General features: G+C 34.4%; 3 protein-coding genes across 8 annotated transcripts; all 3 read right to left on the bottom strand.

Moving 5' to 3' along the window:
- Positions 1-590: 590 nt before the first annotated feature.
- Positions 591-1,554, bottom strand: LOC130985116 (protein BZR1 homolog 4-like). Its single transcript, XM_057907900.1, has 2 exons — positions 1,150-1,554; positions 591-1,047 (listed from the first exon to the last, which is right to left on the bottom strand). Exons 1-2 carry the CDS (start codon positions 1,390-1,392, stop codon positions 724-726), a joined length of 567 nt encoding a protein of 188 aa, XP_057763883.1. The 5' UTR covers positions 1,393-1,554; the 3' UTR covers positions 591-723.
- Positions 1,555-2,399: 845 nt separating this feature from the next.
- LOC130985115 (kxDL motif-containing protein LO9-177) lies at positions 2,400-4,239 on the bottom strand. The gene is made up of 3 exons (XM_057907899.1): positions 3,988-4,239; positions 3,747-3,899; positions 2,400-2,701 (listed from the first exon to the last, which is right to left on the bottom strand). The coding sequence occupies exons 1-3, from the start codon at positions 4,101-4,103 to the stop codon at positions 2,593-2,595; spliced, it is 378 nt and encodes a 125-aa protein (XP_057763882.1). The 5' UTR covers positions 4,104-4,239; the 3' UTR covers positions 2,400-2,592.
- A 6,629-nt stretch (positions 4,240-10,868) lies between these two features.
- On the bottom strand, positions 10,869-17,420 carry LOC130985114 (homeobox-leucine zipper protein ATHB-14). Of its 6 annotated transcripts, none has more exons than XM_057907897.1 (19): positions 17,283-17,420; positions 16,236-16,448; positions 14,985-15,144; positions 14,758-14,870; positions 14,539-14,629; positions 14,365-14,460; positions 14,162-14,275; positions 13,965-14,048; positions 13,666-13,821; positions 13,465-13,539; positions 13,274-13,380; positions 12,944-13,133; positions 12,600-12,788; positions 12,433-12,513; positions 12,199-12,333; positions 11,762-12,087; positions 11,513-11,624; positions 11,276-11,425; positions 10,869-11,196 (listed from the first exon to the last, which is right to left on the bottom strand). In XM_057907897.1, the coding sequence occupies exons 2-19, from the start codon at positions 16,406-16,408 to the stop codon at positions 11,050-11,052; spliced, it is 2,499 nt and encodes an 832-aa protein (XP_057763880.1). In that variant the 5' UTR covers positions 16,409-16,448; positions 17,283-17,420; the 3' UTR covers positions 10,869-11,049. The 6 variants fall into 6 exon arrangements, with proteins under 6 accessions (XP_057763880.1, XP_057763881.1, XP_057763876.1 ...); XM_057907898.1 differs by having other exon boundaries at positions 14,758-14,867; XM_057907893.1 differs by having other exon boundaries at positions 16,236-16,823; positions 17,283-17,419.
- Between the last annotated feature and the right edge of the window lie 709 nt (positions 17,421-18,129).

The raw sequence follows: 18,129 nt of genomic DNA, 5'->3' as shown, positions 1-18,129 counted from the left end.
ATTATTGTCAAATAAAATCATTAAGTGTAAGTTAACATAAATCTCTATTAAGGGTATTAGCATCAAATATTCGAACTTTTTCTATTTTTTGATTTTGCACCCCAACTTTAAAATCAGTCTATAAATACCTGAACTTTGTATTATTTCTGATTTTGCATCCGACGAGTTTTTATCCTCAAATTATTGCTGACATGGTAGTTAAATTGACATCACAAACCCTACAATTACATGTTTTAGATCTCACATTGACAACAAATTTATATGCTTCATCATGCACTTTAAACTTCTTTTTCAATTCAGTTGTCATGTCAGCAACGATTTGGGGGTAAACATTCGTCGAATATGAAATAAAAAATAATACAAAATTTAAGTATTTATAAACAAATTTTAAAGTTATGGTGCAAAATCAAAAAATGAGAAAAATTAAAGTATTTATGGATCAGTATCTATCTATATCATGTTAGATGTGGTGCAATTATGCTTTTCTAATCAATTGTGATAATAGAGACAATGAAAATTCAAACCTAGATTTTTTTATGCACCAAAAAAGTTAGTATACTTATTAGTAATTTGTTTTAAAAAAATTATAAAACATTATAAATATTTTAGCAGCTTGATTATTTTCACCTCCATCTAAAACATGATAAACAAATTGCAAGCCTAAAAACAAGGGTAGTTTAAGAACTAGACAAAAAGGGCATCAGAGTAATTTCCTCTCCAGATTTAAGGTGATCCAGCTGGCGTGTTCTGATTGGACGCACGAGTCTCACGCACCAGGTACAACTGCTGCCCTTCTCCAAACACGGCGGAGCCTCCGCCGCCGCCGCCGCCGTTTAGCGGCGCTGCTCCGCTCACGTAGATGCCGAGCAGCGCGTCGTTGTCCGTAGCCACGACGCCGTTCGAAGAGAGGTTATTCGCGGCGGAGTCCCCGACTCGGCGGGGGGAAGCCGTGGTGGAGCACTCTCCTCCGCCGCCCAAGAAGCTGCAGCTCGGCGTCGCCGGCGCACTTCTTCTCCCGCCGCCGCAGAGCGGACACGCAATCGCTCCCTACAGTTCGCAACCGTCGATTATTTTATAAGAAGCAGAAAAAAAATAGAAATGCAACAAAAAACGAAAAAAAAACCCTAGCTATAGTAGCGTGAAAAATACGGTGGAGGTGGAGGTGGCGGAGCGGTAGGTGGTGCCGTCGGGGTCGACGGTCCATCCGGCTTCGAGAGCGAGGTGGCGGAGGACCTCGTTGATGTCGGCGCGGGGAGAGAGGCGGTAGCCGCCGTGCTTGCGGAGGCCGTGGAAGATGGTGGTGGTGATGGAGCGGCGCTGCCTCTCTCTCATCTTGGTCCTCTCTCTCTCTAGAGCGCTCCGCCCATTAGCCGTGCCTCTCTCCTTCATCATGAATCTCTCCTCGCCTATTATCCGTTTGTTGTGTGATTTTTTTTTTTTTTTTGTGGCAAAATTTGGCAAAGTTAAAAAGCATTTTGTAGTTGCATGAAAGGGTCGTGGCTGAGGAGTTAAGACAGTCAAAATGCATGTACTTTGGGGTACGACACATGGCAGAAGAGGGTCGAACTATTTTAATTATTTTATTTTAGTTTTGTAAGTGGAAAATTGTGTGACATATAAAGTGTTGTGGCTAAGTTTATTTCAAAATTATAAGATAAAATATGGAGTAATTTTTCATGAGTTTATAAGTTATCGAAGCGTTTAGATAATTGAGTTTATAAATTAAAAAGAAAATTTTGTAATAGATGTACAAATCTGAAGAGAAATGAACTTGAAAAATATACTATGTGAAAGTAACAAACCACAGTGGATAAGTTGTGATAGAAGAATTTATTCTTTTCGAAGCTTTTAAACTCTTATAGGTTATTTTTACGGTTTATATTTATGAGCTTATAAGCTCAGCCAAATATCATCATTATCTATTGCATACGTAGATGAATGATATATGGCAATTCTAAGGATTCAAGATTGTACAATGTTATGGTGTATAGTCCCCCATTATAAACTATAAATCTCAAACTCTTAATATTGACATATGTCAAAGTTTCAAGGCTCTTGAAACAATGATCAAACTTGGCCAAGGTTGCATCATTTTTTAGCCTAGAAGAAAAAGGTATCTTAAAATAATAAAATATTAATTGGTAAATTCTCCTCTATATATTCATCTAAGCACACACAAGTATATCTTGAGAGTCATGGAACAAACATCTTGGATCTTAGATGGGGCTGGACTTAATTGGACTTTCAGTTGGGCTATAAACACAAACACTAAAGGCCCAATCCCTATAATGGGCCCAAAACCTAACTACTGGGCTATTCGTAATTTCATATATCTAAAAAATCTCTAAATTTCACCATTTATATGGATTTTTAAAAGTAAATTGAAAAATCAGAGCATGTAATGGTAACTTTTCAAGATTGCTAGCAGTAATTAATTCACCCTTTCACACAATTATAGTACTTCTGAAGAAACAGTTATACCACAGCACAATTTACACAGAGTGGCATGAGTTGAAGAAACAATGAATACTAAGAGAAGCTGTGTGCAGTGAATTTTGGAATAGAAGAAAAGGGGAGGGGGGAAAAGCATTTCTAGCTATCCCTAGGCAACTCGAGATCCGGTCTTTGATCAAGAGCTTCAATTGCTGAGTTATCAGGAAAAGCATCCGGATAGCTTGCCGCAATCTTGTTCTTCAGGCTCCTACAAATTGAATAAGAATAAATGTGCATTAGCTTTCAGAAAAGCGTGGCAAACTAGCCCTTCCACGCGATGAAAACGTATAACAATAATAAGGGGCATATAATTTTGGCAATTTCCTTTGCGCAAAAGCCTAACCAACTCTTAACTATGAGGAGGATGGTGCTCTTTCAACTAAAACCTAGAAATCGTATGCTCTGATTTTAAGTTATATGAAGTTCACCACATAACGTGTTCCAGTCTTTCTAGTATACACTATTTTAGCTCACTTGGTAGGTGTTATTGAAGAAGACTATTATGCAGCTCCTAAATACGGTGTATACGTGTAAACCAAAGATGTTTCGCTCCTGTTGTTCGTCTTTTCACATAAATTGCGCTTTGCCTAACACACCATACAAGATCCTCTGCTTGCTTAAGGGAAATCACAGTGATATGGTAACCAAAGTTTTGACAAACAAAGGATGCAACTCAACTTCTCTGCAACTTTTGACAACAAACACAGAGTTCTATCATACCATGAATCAAATCCATATTGCTAAGGAAGCTTCTATAATCATCAGAAAATATCTCTAGATAGATTTCTAAGCCAAGACTTCAATATACTTCGAAGAATGTAAAGCTGGTCTGGCCTATCACAATTTGATCCTACTATTCAAGTTTTGTGTTTGTGAACAAAAACAACTCAAAGAAAATCGTGGAAGGCTTCTTACAGGGAGCTGACTTTCATCAAACTTTTGCAGCTGAAGAGGATAAGGTTCAATCTGCCGTTAATATTCATCATCAAACATATCTACACCTTCCATAGGCTCTAGTATCATCATCATCAAGCATAAATTTCGTTCAACACCTATAAAAAACTCTTCTTTATTTCTTAAAACAGCTTTACTCATCCAAAAAACAAGGAACACAATGAATATCTACATAACTTCTGTAAATAACTATGTAACGAAAGAAGGAAACAATGAATCAACCTATAAACCATCATTCTCAGCGTAATAAATTGGGGGTAATTGAAAGTTAAGACTCGAAAACGGAGAATTTGACATACCTTAGCTTCTGAAAGACATAATCTAGGTCCGATTTCATGGATCGCAAGAGGCGCGTATTCTTCACAAAATCAGCATGCACTTCCGTGAAGCAATTCTCCGAATACTCGTTGAAGTGGGACAACACTGCATTGCTGTCTTGCAATCTCCCCAATCTGCGTATTCAACTCTTAGAATTGCTAATTTCCTGCAAATTTATGGCCGAAAAAACCAATTGACATTAATATACATATACATACATACATGAGATTTTGTGATTGTTTGATCGAATCTAAATCTTGCGAATCAATTAGGGTTCTAAATTCCCTCGAAATTTCGCTGGATGCCGATTCTATCGACTCGTTTTCTGAATCCGCCATTTTCACTACTTCTTTTTCTCCTCCGTTTTGGAAACTAATCTCCAAAAATGGCCCTAATTTGGGATGAAGTTAGCGGGCCTGAATTTGGGCCGAAATCATAGATCCGTAAGTAGCATAAATGGGCTTCAATATCTGGATTTTCACAAAGCCCAATTATGCCATTTTAATGTGACATAATATTCACCTAAATGGGAGTGGTTGACCTAAATCTTTTCACTCATGATACTTATCAATTTTCATTAATGCAAACTATTGAAAATGATGACAGTGTATGAAAATGTGCAAAATGAGACAAATATTTAGTTACCTAAATCTTAAGGTGAGAGTCAAGTACAAACCATAGTCTTGAAAATTAATAATGATTTGTTGGACTCATTGTGTTTTGTTTTGCTGTGAAGTCTTGCTCAAATAAGATAATAATATCAGTACTACCATGTTTGTTTCACAAACCAATATTTTAATCTCTACCAAAAAGAGTAAAACAAATTGAAAAAGTGGTTAATGGGTAAAGTAAATAATGATTGTATTTCTGCAACATATGGGCATGAAGAAAAGCAAAGTAGCCAAAATTTCAACCCAAAAATTTATTTCAGAGTTTGCTCCCACAAGAAACCACAGAAAAATAAATAATTGCATCAATAGTTGGTCAACAAGGATCTTCAACAGTGCCAATTCATTCATGAGAGAGAGAGAGAGAGAGGTTTTTGTAATTTGTGGAAAATATGGGGGGGTTTAGGCAATTATCCATAAATGCTTATTGCATATTCTAAGCAACCGTACCATGAAAAGAGGATTCAAGTGCACGCTCGTCTGAACAAAAATTTCAAAAAAGACTCAGAAATTTTTGTGATGTGGACAAAACCAAACCCCCCATTTTCTTTTTTTCTCTTTGGTATTAACTCACGCCTTAAAAATGCTTACATTTTCTTGTCGGCTATTGTAGATATTTTCTATTGTTGATAATTTTAAAAAATAAAAACAAAAATTATATAGGTTTGTACTGAATTCAATAAAGATGATTTAGTGGTGGAGTGAGTATTCTTGAAGTTGAATGTCACGTATTCGAATTTTGAGCTTATTACACACTCTCTTCGTCTACGAAATATCTTCTTAAGGGAGTGGATATGAGTTTTAGAAAAAGTAAATTGTGTATTTGATGAGTAGAAAAAAAAAATCTCACGAATCAGATTAGTGATGATAGTTAATGTGTTATTTCCAAAATAGTGATGATATGTGGAATTGTAAGTGTGAAAGTTGATGGGGTTATTTCTGATTATGGATGAAAATGAAGAATTAAAAAAATATTTTGAGATTAGTGATGATAGTTAATGTGTTATTTCCAAAATAGTGATGATATGTGGAATTGTAAGTGTGAAAGTTGATGGGGTTATTTCTGATTATGGATGAAAATGAAGAATTAAAAAAATATTTTGTGGACAGAGAGAATATATTTAATTTTTCAAGTTTAGTTTATCTGTAAGGTATGGATGAAATGCTGATTTATTCAATACGTATCAAAAGTAGTAACTATGATTCCCATAATATACATATATATATATATATATATATATATGAGCAAAAATCATACTTTCATATATTTTTTTAATGAAAAAGAGTCTCATTTCATTTTTTAAACCATCACATTATATTTTCTCTCATATATTTAACTGTAAATTGTGCTTTTATTTAATTTTTAACTAATAACGTACCTTTATTCAATTTTTTTAACTAATATTTCTCTTATAAATTGTACGTTTGTTCTACTTACATCAACTTTAACGATTATATTAAAATTCATTTTTATCCTTAAATGACTCTTCTGTGTGAATGGATAGAGTAAATAATAAAGCGCCATTGCTAAAGTATACTTCCTCCGTCCCAATGTAAATGTCTCACTTTCCATAATGAGATGTTTCATTACAAATGTCTCATTTATTTATTGGCAATATATTATCTCTTTGTACCTAATATTTAAATAATTTTCATAAATTCACTTTATTTATTTTTTACACATTTCTTAATTTACATGCTCAAAAGTAGTAGTAATACTCCTTCCGTCTCAGCTATACAGAAGGAATAAGATATTTGTAATGGGACTAATGGAGTATTTCATTAATGAGGTGAATCCCTATAAAAAAAATTCCCAAGATGCAAACGAATATAACATTGTTAAAATAATTCATACTTACTCGAAAAAAAGGGATAGTTGATACTCCACTTTATTAGACTGTAAAATATAAATTTCACTTTTTTTAATAATAATATAATATATCATAGTTGAATCTAATATAAGCAGCGAAATTAGTGACTCTCGTGCGTTATGGTATTAGGCCGTTAGAGTGACACTTCATGCTACTTTTATTTGATGATTTGATATATCTATTGCATTAAATGTTTGCAAGTAAATTTGTTTTCCATTTATTTAGAGAGAGAGAGAGAGATGGGGCATTGGCAGCAAGCTTTAAAAGTGGCTCGATTTTCAAATGCAGCAAAAGGAAAAGTCCGCCAATTAAGTCCAAGAATGAGTTAAGTTGGCAAACCATGCCAAACACACCCTTCCTATCAATGCCCATCACATGAATATCAATATGAATGTGATGCTCATCATCTCATCTCATGCATATATATATATATATATATATATATACTCATTCCGTCCCATAAAAAAATATGCATAGTTTCGAACGACACGAATTTTAAATTTTTTTTGTAAAATATAGTGTAAGTGGAGAAATGGTTCCACATTGATTGTGATGTTTTAGTGAGATGATTATTTTTATAAATGAACTGTGCATGTTTTTATGGGACGAACGAAAAAAAAGAAAATTATGCATATTTTTATGGGACGTATATATTAATAGATATATACGTTTAAACAATCACGAATAATTCATTTCATTTTGATAAAAAAAAATTATGAACAAATATTTTAAACAATCACGAATATTTTTAATATATTAAATAGATACGTCTCTTCATCAGTTATTATATTAATTTATTCATATAATTTATTACTTTGTTAATTATTCTTATTTTTCATGTAAAATACAATTCTCAATAGAATCCAGCTCTATATTAGTATGTACATAGGAAATTGTTGAAACAAAAATCCTTAATTATTACGAGAATGAGAATCATTCTTAGTCATACTATTAAAGTTATACAATAAATGTATCATATGAGTTCAAATTTTATAAGAACTGAAAATTTTCAATTTCTTGAAATGCATTAGATTAGTAACGAATATTGCTTTCCATAGTTTATAATGAGGTAACGATAACAATATTTATTCTTTTAATAAATAAAAATTATCATAATTATTCTCCGAGGATTTCATTACTCTTATAATCTTATTACATGCCCACCCTCACAAAATCTATATCACACGGCTTGAAAAGAATTTTGAAATTCAAACTCATCATGTTCATATTTTTATTGGAAATTGGTTGCAAGTTTAAGTTGAAATAGTAGGAAATGACACTTGAGATCCAATTTCTCACTTTTTGGTGTTTGGTTATCTGCAACTTTCAATATTTTGAATATTTTTTCGTGTCTTTCTTTAATTTCAGTTTTTGATGTTTTAGTTTAACTAGTCTACTGGAAATATTTTTTAATAATATAATTATTTTTTTAATAACGTTCAATACATTTATTCAAAAAAAGACAAGAGACGAGAGAGAATTTTTTTATTTTAATTTATAAATAAATATATCAAATTAAAGCTCTTATCGTGATCTTTAATTTGATATGGATATTAAATATTTTATAATTAATTAAATTTCACAGTTTTAGAAAAAAAAAAAAAAAAAATAAGACGATAAAGAAAAAGAAATAAAAAGAAAAAATATAGTTTACATAAACCTTCAATTTTATTAGAATTACAAAATTGCGGCTTAATTTTAAAATTGATTTCAAATAGAAAGTTGGCATTTTAATATATCATAGATTATGGAAATGTAATCATTTTTTTATGGTACTCCCTCCGTCCCATGAAGCATGACCCAGTTTCCTTTTTGGTTTGTCCTACGAAGCTTGACCTGTTTCTAAAAATAGTAAAAAAATTACCATTTATTCACATTTTCACTTTTTCACCTACCACACTTAACACACAAAATATCAATTTCTCAATTCTCGTACCGAAAAGAATTAGGTCATGCTTCATGGGACGGAGGAAGTATTTGATTTCAATTTTATTAATTATAATTTTTTTAAACATCATTTTTAAAATTATAATTCATTACAATAAATTTTAATTTGAAAAAATACTAGCAAAATATTAGTGAAATATTGGAAATATTGGATGCTAAATCTGATAAACTTTAATAGGAATCCATTAACGTGCACATAAATGGTGGAATTAATTGAGATTGAGATTTGAAAAGACGTTGATGGACGTTAGAGGCTAGATTTTTTTTTTTTTTTTTTTTTTGAGAGCAATGTTAGAGGCTAGATTTGTTAATTAACAAATCAGACAAAGCCTGTGGGCTTTTTAGGAATTTATGCCTACAAAATTTGTCTAACTATACAATCAAATGATTTCATTTTTTTTTTTTAAGAGCAAAAGATTTTCACTTGTGATTGCTTGATACTCTTCACTAGTACGTTCCTCGTTAATTAAAAAAAACTATTATCTATGTTTCATTACAAATGTCTCACTTTTTATAATGAGAAGCTTTATTACAAACGTCTCATTTCTTTTTTGATAATATATTCTCTCTTTATACTTAATATTTAAATAATTTTCATCAACCCACCTTATTTACTTTTTACACATTTCTTAATTTTCGTGCTCAAAATTAATGAGACGAAATGAGTAGTATTTGCACTCGATCTAATGCATATGAAATAATTTTATATTTATTAATATAATAAAAATTACTTTAATTTAATAGTTTCAATTGAATATTGAAAAAACAAAGAAAAATTCATAATAATAAAATTGGTATTTTGAAAAGGTAAAATAAGTTAAAAGAACAATAAAAATAATTTTAAAAAATAGATGTATTAAAAAAAGAAGAGAGAGTAAAGAGATTTTTTTTAATATTTTAATCTTTAAATAAATGTAAATTTTATATTTTAAATCAATTATTTACTTAAAATATACTTATCATATTAAAGCTCTTGTCATGATCTTTAATTTGATATGCTTATTAAATATTTTATAATTAGTAGAATTTCGTAAATTTAGAAATAAATAAAACAAAAAATAAGAAAATAAAGAAAAGAAAAATAAAATATATATATATATATATATATAGTTTACAAATAAATTTTCTATTTTATTTTAACTACGAAATTGCCCTCAATTGTGAAATCAATTACGCATATATAAGATTTAAATGTATATATAAGATTTAAATATGAGTACAGTGCATAACAGTTTTACGAAAATTTAATGGTTCACTGATAAGGCCACATAACATAAGTAGCACTGACAATGACCGCAAGAGAATATTAATCGGTGCAAATTTTTATCTGTAAATAGTAAAGTCTAGAGTTCAAACTCCACCGTTTAAACTTATTCATTAAGCATTTTTCATATTTAAACTTGTTTAAAATTTATGAGTTTATACTTTATAGACATCTCAAACTCGGTTAAAATTGATGTACTTATATTAGTGGGTTGGGGTGGCGTGGGGGTGGGGGGTGGGGGACCAATCTGAAGATATTCTGTTGGGTGGTTCACACACACACACACACACACACTGTGGAGGTGACTTCACGAGACAATGTTTACTTATGTGGGTCCATGCATTTGACCTTGACCCCCATTCCTTTTTCACTGCACCTGTTGCTTTCAAAACTCATATGCCTTTTTTCCAATTTCAATTTCAATTTTCAACCAACCAAATCATCACTTAATAGTAGTAGTACCCACCGATATCATTCTCTAGATTTTGCGTCACATCCTTCTAATTTTTTCTATTAATAATAATACAATATTCTCTACATACAATTTATAGGAATTTTCTTAATCCTTCCTTCCGTCTACCAAAAAAAATATTAAAAAAATTCCGATTGAAAGTGGACATGAATTTTAATAAAATTAGTGTAAATAAAATAAAGGCATAATTTATAGAGATAGTATTAATATAAATAAAATAAAATAAAAGTATATTATTAATTAAAAAAATAAAATAAAACTACCTCTATAACTAAATACATATCCTAATTTGACATTTTGATCTGTCCCACAAAACATTTATCATAATCTATTTTTAGTAGTACTAATTTATGGGTCTTTTTCTTCACTTAATAATTTAATTAATTTTTGTACTTTTCCTAATTTGAGAGCCAATTTCTTCACTTACTAAATTTCTTAAAACCCGTGTCACCCTCCATTAGAATACCTGAAGGAGTTTAAAAGAAAAGGTATGATGTAATGATATAAAAAAACTCATTTTAGTAGCCGGAGGAAATAATATTTAATCTTGAGACAATATCACTAAAAATTAATTAGTCTTGATCCATACTTTATGACAAATTAATTCCGAGCTAATTTTAATTTCAGATAATCTCAAACAATTCAATCACAAGCAACTAAACACAAATAATAATACTAAAAGAATTCTGCTGATTTTGTGTCTTGATGCGATGGGCAATATAAAATTTTAGAGATCATGAAAACACAAAATCGAACACCATAAATGCCATTTTGCACTGATCAAATTAGATAAGTTTCATTCATACCAAAACCAAATACAACTACATCTATAAATAAATTCTAGCATGTTAGAAACTGCTTTTTACTAATAAAAAAAAAGATTTAGAAAGATAAACAAGTACCTTGCTTCATAGAACATAATAGTAGGCATCTCATGAGTTCATAATCCCTCTCAACATTATGTCATGAAGAAGTTGAGGCAAAATCAAAAGGTACAAATAACTTAGCAGCTGGTGCAACTAGTGCAATGTCAATATCTTAGGTTGAGTTGACTCTATTCCTTTACACAAAAGACCAGTTCATGAACATGAAAGCTAGGCAGTGATTGGCATCTTCATCGTCGAGGACCTTCCACGCGACAGCTTGCTCGTACGAGACGGGCCTGCCCATGCTCGAGACGCAAACTCCGGCTGGCAGATAGGCGAAACCCTAAAGAAGAACGACGACGATGATAAGTAAATCGAGCTGTTACAGAACGAATAAACCAGTCATTGGGCACTAGCTTTACCTGCTGCATGATCTTGGAGAACTCCGAGAGGAGAATTTTTCGACCGGCTTCGTCTAGAATCTTCTCCAGCATTATGTCCTGAAGGGCGACCAGGGTCGTCTCCAGCATGTCGAGCCCTGCCTGGTTTGCGAATGTGAAAACTGCGGACGCCTGCAAATATTGGTAGTCGGATTTTTTTATAACAAAATAGAGATGAATACAAAGTTCTAAATATATATGAAAGGAAGAAAAACTAACATTCATCTTAACAGTGCAGCACATGATTGCATCGCTGTGGTGCCAAAGTTGTTTAAGAACGGCATCGCCTGCTGGTGAGTCCGCCTGAAGGAGTTCCCCACCGGTGTGCACACTGAGAAATAAGGAAGAAAGATTATCAAATACGAAGATTATACTACACGTAGCAAGTTTGAACAAAAGAGCTCGTTCCTCGTGGCACTACTAACTATCCAGAGATAAGTATATGTTAATGAAGAGATTAAAAGATACCTATAGCTCCTGCATATCCATTGTGCCAACGTCACGGCCTCTGGTGAACCTGGAAGAGGCTTTGGTACCATATGCGAGCTGAGTTGAGACGGGGCAATGGCCATGGCCACTCTTTGAACTGAGGCCACAATGCTTCGTACATACTGACGGGCCATAGCAGCAACGTTTTCTTGATAGTGATTCTCAAAAGTGAACTGGAACGCAATGGTTAGAACGGACCTAAGGTTCTGACTGCTCGTATCAGCTTCACCAGCTGAGCGAGCCCCACCATGTCCTACGTCGAGGGCTGAAGCCAAGTCCAGTGTTCGAGTTGCTGCAGGACCATCCTGTATCATAAAGATGACAGGATAATAAATAAGTATAACGAGTTTGTAGAATTTAACCAAACATTAGAATGCCAATCGACAGAGAGAAGCTATCACGGAATAGCACCCAACTGATTTAGGTTCCAATGGAATGACGCGGAAACCAGATGGCAGCAAAGGAGCATCATCACCAAATGATTCATCAATTGGCGCAAAAACAAGCTGAGCGCAAGCACCAGTAGTCGTCTCATCAATCCCGCTGCATAACTGCATCAACGAAACGTTTACATTGAAGAGATGAATGAACACCACAGTAAGCACCTCTCTCTAAATGATGTCTATGAATCTGTTTTGCGATTTTCAGACCTGCAGCAAGTACATGTCTCTCGACAAAGCTATGTCTTCTGGGGAGAATGCATGACCCTCCAAACGAACCACCTCCAGAAACTACAATTTGAAACCAATAATTTCATGAATTCTCATCAAGAAATAAATTAGACCAACAAGGGAATCAATCAGCAAATAAAGGGTACCTCTTCATGTTCCACTGTTTGTGCCAGAGGTAAAATGACTTGACTACTAGGAAACCCACCAGGCTTAGAACAAGGAACTGCATAAGGACTAGCTTTAAGAGAAGCAGCGGAGTACACATCAACGCCATAATCAGCCCACTCTGAACGATGCTCCCTCAGGAAGCGAACAAGCAAAGCAGGGGGCACATTCTGCAAAGAATATAATTTAGAGATGCTATTGAAACTATCTATCCAGAGTGTAATAGTAAGCTATAATGTAGAAAAGAGGTCACGATGACAATGGGAACGAAATGTTGGTGGTGATTACATCATTTCATCATCAGTATAGTAACGAAGAAACTAACCTGGAGAAGCATTGATGCCCGTGCGCAGAGGACTCCCCCAAACGTTGGGAGCAATGACAAATTGTTATATTGAGAACCAAGAAATTTGCTTGGAGACGAGTTGATAGCAATGGTTACATCTTCCGCTCCATCGCTGCTCATTATCGACCAACCATCATCAACAAATCCATTGACAGCATCATTGAATCCCCTAAAGGTCAATCACCAAAAGCATGCAGCATCAGAAGAGTGATTGTATGAAAATGACACGAGACCATGCAAATGCATTAATAGCTGTCAGTGCAAGGTAAGGCAGATATATATAAGATAATAGCGGAAATTTTCACTCACCTGCATAACCTTTGACTTAATGCCCTGAGAACAGCAGGTTGGCGACCTCCTGAGTACTGGACTTCTCCGTTGGTTTCTTGAGCTATTTGTCTTATGTGACGCAAAGCCTAACATACAAGGCGGTTAATTAGCTATGTAATAGAAGACGTGCACCTGCAAAGGCAAAACAATGCGAGGCAGATAACACTCACAGCCATAGTCATCTTCTGTGCCAGAATTTTGGAAGATTCGTAAAGAGGCCTCAAAACTTCCGGAACACTGCAAGCCTGTTACAGAATAAGGCCCATGACACATGGGACCAGTTGAATGATGACCAACAAACATGTAACAAGTTGAAATGCATTGGAAGAGCTGGTTGAAAGACCACTAAACATTGTTGGATGAGTTCTTACATCAAAGTCAATGTGATCGACAATGTGGATAATTGATCCACCACCCTCACATGGTCGGATCAGGTACCCACTTGGAAGCATTTCAGCTCTGACAAAGCAAGTAGCAGGAGGCCCAGCTGGACCACCAGTGGTTGATGTTAATGACCTCTCACAAATCTGCCAAAAAGGAATATTCTGTCAATAAAGGAGACACCTGCTGCTGGCAATAAAGGAGACACCTCTCACTTACTACTTGTCCTGGTTTGATGAGAAAATCAATCCGAAAGTACAGAAAATAGATAAGTGCTAGGATTAGTTACCACTAGACTGCCATCTTCCAAGCTAGTAATATATCTTAGCGTCCAAAAATCACGAGCAGATGCCAATGTTGTTGGTGCATATACCTAAGGAAGAGAGTGGCTTTCTCAGACCTTTTTCAGAGCTGTTAAGTTATATAAACTGCCCAAGTCCAAAGCTGCATAGAACAGTTTACAGAATTCCATCACAACAATTGTACCTGCATATATACAAGCTCTATAGTCCCTCCGTTTCCTGTGGGAATTGCACTTGCTACATCAAGGCAACGGCAGTCACGGAACCAAGAGAGACGATCTTTGAGAATTTCAGCGACCTGTGAAGGCAAGTTAGTCAAAGTAGAATTTTGAATGGGGAAAAACCTTGCCGCAGATGGTGGACAAAGTGAGAAAAGTTTGATAATACCTTCGTGGGTTCAAGACTCACGAGGCCACAGGCTCGTGCTGCTACCCCACTACAATTGCGGGAAACAGCGACGATGCCAATAGAATCCGGACCAGGCTGCACACATCAAATAAGACAGGTTACAACCTACAGCCAAAATATAGAAGATGAACCTAGGCATTAAGAATCATTTACCTTCATCCCAATCATCTGTACCCAGTCGACAGCAGTTCCGGTAGCCTTACCAAGGAACTCTGCCAGGGTCTCCTCAGCAATTGCGAGAAGACTGAGACGACAAAATTCGAAAACACATTAACAAAATAAAGAAGCCAAATCTGTTAAAACTTATCGGGCCACCAAAACATATGAAACCTAAAACATTCAAATTACTAAGACAGCATTAAGTTTAATTACCCAGCTGGGGTATTAGTATCCCTCTGAGGATGCTGAGGAGTTGGGTTTTGCTGTTGTTGCTGACCACTCATAACCACCGAGTCACAGCTAGTATCGGTGGTCGAACTGACCTGCTAGAACACAAGTAAGATCAGTTCTAAGTAACATAATGACAAGACACAAAGCCAGCTGCTTAAGATTATATTATTCAAATGTAACATAAGCCAAACAAAATATTACAAACTTACAGTGTGCAACTGCTGACGCATGTAACCATTTTCATAAACCAGATGCGAGACCTGCTTCTGAAGGCGGTCATTCTCTTCCATCAGCAGCTTGTTCATGGCAGTCAGCTTCCTATTAACAGTCTGGAGACGAGATGCTTCTTTCCTCTGTTTCTCCCTGCATCTACAAAACATAAAACAAAGCAGTTGTTCATTGTGTTAATGCATTGCAAACAGGATCTTTCAAAATCCCACACATAAGAGAGAGGCTGATGAATAACAAAAAGAAAAAGTACAAATAATCTAATTGGTAGAGTTTATTCATAAATGTATCATAAATAATGGACAGAGCAGTCAGACAGGACCAAAACAAAACAACTCTGTACTCCATCTACAGAAAATTCAAAAAAGAACGAACATTTACAGGTTCACAACACTAATTACATCTTACAACAAGTGCCCTCGAAAACCTAAAACAGTTAATGTTGGAAAGTCGTAGAAAAACAATTAAAGCAAAAACCTGAAAAGTAAACTTCTTAATGATGACTACCAACTAGAAAACTCAGTTGTGTTCAACCCCGGTGAAAGATCTGATGGACATTTATTGTATACACATTAAAATTAAGATCTACAAGGAAAGGGACAGGACTCTAAAAATGATGAAGGGGCATCTGAAACATATTGACTGAGCACTAAGATCTCAACAAATGGCACAAATTTCAGACACCGATTCCATGAAAAATCAGAGATTTCTCCGCCGTGTAAAAGTTCTTAGGCGAGCAAGAAATCGAATTTCACCTCCGAATTCAATTAGTGCAAAGACTAGTACGAGCCCTCATTTTTTCCTAATGAACCATGTACAGAATACTAAGTTATTTTGTTTTCCTTCCCATTTAGACGTCCAAAACTAAATTAAAAAACCGGCATTTTTTGGGGAGAATAACTGAGCAAACATTTAGGTTCGGAGCAGCTCCGGATTCCTACCCTCTATTCTAAATACAAAAAACTGAGAACAACCATAAGAGTAGAAAAAGGAAAAATGTTTTCTTGCTTAAGAGAAGAAGAAAACATGTACAAAAAACATATATCAGAAACAGATAGCAACTCTCATTCACCAGTTTCTTTCCCAAAACACTAAATCCAAATTGAAGAGGATAAACAAACAATAACCACATCATTCAAGAAGCACCCCAATGATGAAAACCCACAGAACTTTCCAAATCCTTAAAAACTTCAAACTCATAAAGTCCCAACAGCCTTCAGAAACATGTGTACCTGCGGTTCTGGAACCAGACTTTGATTTGTTTAGGTTCAATGTTAGAAAGAATGGGGCACTCCCTAATGAGCTGCTGCCTCCTCAAAGAGCTAGGCTTCGGGCATTCAGCATAGACCCTCTCGAGGGCATCAACTTGCTCCGGCGTGTACCTCACATACTTACTCGCATCCATTTGCTGCTGCTGCTTGCTACTACCGCTGCTGTTACTATCCCTGTGCATAGAAAGCGCCATTCAACACCCCCCACAGAAAGACTGAATCTTTTGTTTGTTGGAAGAAGAATAATGGCGGTTTAGATGGTTGCATGAACAGGCAGGCTCTCTTCACACAGAGAGCCTACTCTCTCACTCATCAAGATTGTAGTTTTTGTGTCGTTGGTTTCTCCTTTTTTGTGAAGTGGAGAGAGTATTATCTTTCTCTTTCCTCACCTCAATGAGAGAGAGGGGGGGAGAGATATAGAGGAGAGCAGGGCAGGAGAAGGACTGGTGTTGAGGTAGTGTTGTTTATTGGAACAGAGGTCCCCTGGTTTTTATCTAAGACCCCAATCTCGAGAAATTCATAGAAAGTGAAATGTGGAGAGAGAGAGTACTATATACAGTGAGATAAGAGAGAGGGGAGATAAAGTCACAAAACCAACCCACAGAAAAAAGAAAGAGAGGGAAATCAGAAAATGGCCAAAAACAAAAAAACAAAAAAAAAGGATAAACTAATTCCAATTGCAAAATACGCCAATAATTTTCATCACACTTGACCAAATTCTTGAGAAACGATTAGTTGGAGAGGCAAAAGGGGTTCAATTCGTTTCGGAAAGCCCAGATTTTTCTTTAGTCTGAAATTGAAAAGCTGGGTGACTCATATTATCAAACACGTTGAATGCAAGCAAGTGAGATGCCATACAATGATTTTATTTGGCAGTTGTTGTTACCAAAGGGTATTGACATTTAATGGAAATTGGGTGAAAAAAAAAAGTGTACAAACATGGAAGTATTAAAGAAACACAAAACAGTGAAAAGATTGAAGATAGTAAATAGAAGGCAGAAGGGATACCTTTATTGGAAGCAGACTGGCAGGCCCATTTTTAGACAAATAGAGCTTGTAGCTGTTAAACCTGTAGCTTCCTCTCTTGGGGCAAAATATTAGTAATTCAAATAAAGTGAACACAACCTCTCTCTCTCCATTCTCTCTCCCCTTTTGTATGGTGAGGAAGAATGGGGTATGAATGTGGGGCATGGTTGATGGATGCTGCATGCATGTGGTATGATGTATTTCACATGCATTTGTGTGTATGTGTATGTGTATGTGTGTGTATTTTTAAAATAATTTTGTCTTGTAATTTAGTGGTATTTTATTTTTACTAGCAAAAAGAACGTACGTTGTTACGTGTAATTAATGTTATTTTAATTGATAATCTATTATTTAAAAAAATATACTAGTAGTTCATTATTTTTATTAGATAATTTATTGGATGGATATATTAATTTATAAGCCTTATCAATAGCTATAGATATAAAATATTCTTTATAGATTTGGGTGACAAATAAATGTATATCAAAATAGATTTATATTTTATAAATATAATAATAAATATATAACAAGGATAAAATAAGCATTCATGTCTTAGGCTCTTTTTCTATTAGTATTGATTTTAAATACACAAGATACGTGCCATATCATAAAACTAAATATATATTACAATAGAGTGATCAGTTATTAATAATTAATAATTAATAATTAAATAATCAAATTAATATTGATACTCTTTTTATTTTGAGTGTCACACTTATCTTGAGACATTTCCTTATTTGGCGAAAGTTTTACTCTTTATTCACAATTTTATTTTTTATTTGCACACAAAATATATTTTTCTTGATTCTCGTGTCAAAAAAAGAGTCTC

Source organism: Salvia miltiorrhiza, chromosome 5 (genome assembly GCF_028751815.1).
Source record: "Salvia miltiorrhiza cultivar Shanhuang (shh) chromosome 5, IMPLAD_Smil_shh, whole genome shotgun sequence".
Taxonomy (NCBI): domain Eukaryota; kingdom Viridiplantae; phylum Streptophyta; class Magnoliopsida; order Lamiales; family Lamiaceae; genus Salvia; species Salvia miltiorrhiza.
This window is presented reverse-complemented; position numbering and strand designations above follow the sequence as displayed.